Raw genomic sequence first — 5000 nt, forward strand, 5'->3', positions numbered from 1 at the left:
ATACTGCACATCACCATCATTCATACAGGCACCAATACACTATACACTATACAACACCATCATCCCTCACTATACACCATTAATCATTCACCATTCATGCAGGCACCAATACACACACTCTTATTCACTATACACTATACTGCACATCACCATCATTCATACAGGCACCAATACACTATACACTATACAACACCATCATTCCTCACTATACACCATTAATCATTCACCATTCATGCAGGCACCAATACACACACTCTTATTCACTATACACTATACTGCACATCACCATCATTATATACACAGAATCAATCACCATTCATACAGGCACCAATACACAAAATCATTTAAAACTATCAAAAATATATAAAACACTAAAAAACTACTATTTCTGACTATCCCGTGAATATTTTGACTATTTCTGACTATCAGTAAAATGCTATTAGAAAAACAATTATACTATCCAAATTATTGAAGACAGAAAAACTATTCAAAATATATAAAACTGAAAAAAATACTATTTCTGACTACCCCGTGACTATTTCTGACTATTTTGACTATCCACTTCGAAAATAAAAAAAACAAAACAAATATACCATCTCAATTATTAAAAAGGACTAAGAAAATTATCCAAAATACATAAACACTAAAAAAACTACTATTTCTGACTATCCCGTGACCATTTTGACTATTTGTGACTATTGATAAAAATACTATTAGGAAAAAAAAAACAATTATGCTATCTAAATTGTTAGAGACAGAAAAACTATCCAAAATATATAAAACTGAAAAAAAAAAAATTCTGACTATCTCGTGACTATTTTGACTATTTTGACTATCCACTTTGAAAATACTACTAGAAAAACAATTATACCATCTAAATTATTAAAAGAACTAAGAAAAACTATCAAAAATACATAAAAACACCAAAGAAAACTACTATTTCTGACTACTCTGTGACTATCCTGACTATTTCTGACTATTAATAAAATTACTATTAGAAAAAAAAATAATTATACTAAATTATTAAAAGGACTAAAAAAAAAAGAAAAACAATCCAAAATATATTAAAGAAAAAAAAACTACTATTTCTGACTATCCCGTGACTATTTTGACTATCAATAAAAATACTATTAAAACAAATAGACTATCTAAATTATTAAAAGGACTAAGAAAACTACAAAAAATATATAAAACTGAAAAAAACTCCTATTTCTGACTATCCCTTGACTATTTTGACTATTTATGACTATTTTGACTATCCACTTTCAAAATACTATTAAAAAAACAAATATACCAACTAAATAAAAAAAAAACTAAGGAAAACTATCAAAAATATATAAAACACTAAAGAAAACTACTATTTCTGACTATCCCGTGACTATTTCTGACTATTTTGACTATCCACTTTGAAAAAAACTATTAAAAAAAACAAATATACAATCTAAATTATTTAAAAAAGACTAAGAAAAACTATCCAAATTACATAAAACACTAAAACAACTACTATTTCTGACTATCCCGTGACTATTTTGACTTTTGACTATTTATTTATCTATTTTATGTGTTTTATTTATTTTATTTTGTTTTATTTGAGTGTTCTATTATTCAGTGTGCTAAAGTGGTGGTGGTGGTGGTGGAGGTGGTGGTGGTGGTGGTGGTGGTAATAGTGGTGGTGGTGGTAGTGGTGGTGGTGGTAGTGGTGGTGGTGGTTGTGGTGGTAGTGGTGGTGGTGGTAGTAGTAGTAGTAGTAGTAGTAGTAGTAGCAATAATGATAACAAAAATAATAGTAACATTAATAATAATAATAATAATAATAATAATAATAATAATAATAATAATAATAATAACAATAACAATAATAATAATAATAATAATAGTAATAATAGTCATAATAGTAACAACAATAACAATAACAACAACCTCAAGAAGAAGAAGAAGAACAACAACAACAACAACAACAACAACAACAACAACAATACTTACCTAAGCTTCCAGACACCTTCATTCCACCACCTCCTTCTTCAACACTGGAGGAAGAGAGAGAGCAATCCGCGTACGACAATTACTGAATATCGTACCGGAACACAGAACATTAACACAACCCTAAAAAAAGAGAGAGAGAAAATAAATAATAAATAAACCTTGAAAATTATAATGATTGATCAATAAAAAAATAAGCTATTCAAGAAAAAAAAAAAAAAAAAACGAAAATGTATGAAAAATGTACGATAATAGTCAACACGTAACGACAATACCAATATGAAAAAAAACTAAATAAACAAACACATACACAAAACGAAATATAAACAAAAAACAAAAAAATAACAAAACTTCAACAGAAAACAAATGAACAAAATTGAGAAAAGGTACACAGAGAAACGAGAGTTTAAGAGCCAAAATGTCGACATCGCAAGTTTTAACCAAGATGACTGGATATAAAACAATAAAAAACACCCACAAAGACAAATAAAAACATAAATAGGAAAACGAAAAAAATAACAAAGCATGAAAAAACAATAAACATATTTGAAAAGGAAAACAGAGAAAAAGAAAATTAAAAAGCCAAAATGTCGACATCGTAAGTTTTCAACCAAGATGGCTGGACATAAAACAATAAATAATAATAATAATAATAATAATAATAATAATAATAAAACAGCACACAAAAACAAAACAAAACATAAATAACAAACGAACAAGAAAAATACCAAAGCACAAAAAATCAAATATTTAAAATGGGAAACAGAAAAAGAAAAATTAATGAACCAAAATGTCGACATCACGAGTTATCAATCAAGATGACTGGAAATAACACAATAAAAAACATAAAAACAAACAAAACATAAATAAAAAGCAAAAAAAACAAGAAAAAAAACAACAACAAACAAACATATTTTAAAAGGAAAGCGAAGAAGATGATAAAAATTAAAGCCAAAATGTCAACATAACCAGTTTTAAACCAAGATGACAGGATATAAAACAATAAAATAACACATAAAAAACAAAACAAAACATAAATAAGAAACAAGAAAAATACCAAAGCATAAAAACAAACAAACATATTTAAAATGTAAACAGAGAAAAAGTAAAACAAAGAAGCAAAATGTCAACATCACGAGCTTCCAATCAAGTTAACTGCAAATAAAATAATAAAAAATGCACATGAAAAACAAAACAAAACATAAATAAAAACAAAAAATAACAAAACATAAAAAACAAACATATTTCAACAGAAAAATCGAGAAAGAGACGAGAATATTAAAGAGCCAAAATGTCGACATCGCTAGGACTTTAAATCAAGATGGCAGTCAACGAAGAGTTTTGGCAGACTTTGGATAATTTCAGAGCCACAATTCTTTATTCTGGCGACCTTGAAGCGCCAGCCCCGCCACCCACAGACACTCAGGACCACAGCAGGTGATACTAATTAGCACAACACACCTGTAACTCACCTGTAGCTTGTGTTACAGAGAGTTAATTATGAGAGTGAGCGAAGGAATGAATTTTTTCTTTATTTTTTGGTTTCTTTTCAATTTTGTCTGTCTGTCTGTTTGTTTCTCTCTCTCTCTCTCTCTCTCTCTCTCTCTCTCTCTTCAGAAGGAATTATAATGAAATATTGAAAGGTCAGAGAGAGAGAGAGAGAGAGAGAGAGAGAGAGAGAGAGAGAGAGAGAGAGAGAGAGAGAGAGAGAGATTTAATTAAAAAGAAAGAGTATATTTGTATTCATATATATTTTTTGAAAAGGCTAATTTTGTTTATTTATTAACTCAAATTAGGTTGTGTATCTTTATTTATTTATTTACTGTATTTATTTATTTATTTGTTTGTTTATTGCTTCATCAATACGTTTTGTTTGTTCTTTTTTTAGACAGCTTCGTGTGTCAACAAAAGAAAAAAATTGATAATAAAGAAAGAAAAAAGAAAAATGCTTTATCAAAATAGCCTATTGTTGTTGCTATTGTTATTATTATTATTATTATTATTATTATTATTTCTTATAATAGTTGGGAGTTTCAATATCAATACTATACTACTACTACTACTACTACTACTACTACTACTACTACTACTACATACTACAAAGGTAACATCACAACAACAACAACAACAACAACAATAGTAATAATAATAATAATAATAATATTAATAATAATAATAGATATAATAATGATAACAATAATAATAGAATAATAATAATGACAACAAAACAACAACAACAATACCACAAAGCCAGTGTTTTATTAGTTCTTTAAATGTCAGTGCACTCTCTCTCTCTCTCTCTCTCTCTCTCTCTCAGGTAAAACAATGTATATAACTTTTAATATCTATGCATTTAATTAATTCACCAACCGTGTGTGTGTGTGTGTGTGTGTGTGTGTGTGTGTGTGTGTGTGTGTGTGTGTGTGTGTGTGTGTGTGTTAAAATACCACTGGATATTGAACCTTATGAGTATCTATCTATCTATCTATCTACCTGTGTGTTAATGTCTGTCTGTCTGTCTATCTATCTATTTATCTATCTGTCAATTTATGTAACCTAACATAACCTAACCTGGGCTGATTGTCTTCTTTCAAAAATTTCTTCTTTTTCTTTTTCTTTCTTTCGATCTTTTTTTTTTCTTCTTCTTCTTCTTCTTCTTTTCTCCTCCTCCTCCATCTCCTCCTACCTTTTATTATCTTCCTCCTCCTCCTTTTCTCTTTCAGTCTTTCTTCTCCTTCTAACTTCCTTCCTCTCTTCTTCCTCCTCCTCTTCCTCCTCCTTGTAGCATCCTTCCTCACTTCCTCTTCCTCATTCTTCCTCATTCTCCTCTTTATAGCTTTCTTCCTCCTCCACATTTTAGCTTCCTGTCTTCTTCCTCCTGCACATATACCTTTCTTCCTCTCCACATTTTAGCCTCCTGTCCTCCTCCTCCTCCATATATACCTTTCTTCCTCACCACCACCTCCTCCTCCTCCTCCTCCTCCAACTCTTCCTCCTTACAACTCCCTTCTTCTCCTCTT

At 29.5% G+C, this 5000-nt stretch overlaps 1 protein-coding gene across 1 annotated transcript in view; it reads left to right on the plus strand.

The window, feature by feature from the left end:
* Nucleotides 1-3301: 3301 nt before the first annotated feature.
* Nucleotides 3302-5000, plus strand: part of LOC123512757 (meiotic recombination protein SPO11-like) — a 17193-nt gene continuing 15494 nt past the window's right edge. Inside the window, exon 1 of the mRNA XM_045269332.1 lies at nt 3302-3417. Coding sequence (XP_045125267.1) covers nt 3302-3417 — 116 coding nt within the window. The remainder of the gene's footprint in view (nt 3418-5000) is intronic.

This window comes from Portunus trituberculatus, chromosome 34 (assembly GCF_017591435.1).
Source record: "Portunus trituberculatus isolate SZX2019 chromosome 34, ASM1759143v1, whole genome shotgun sequence".
NCBI lineage: Eukaryota > Metazoa > Arthropoda > Malacostraca > Decapoda > Portunidae > Portunus > Portunus trituberculatus.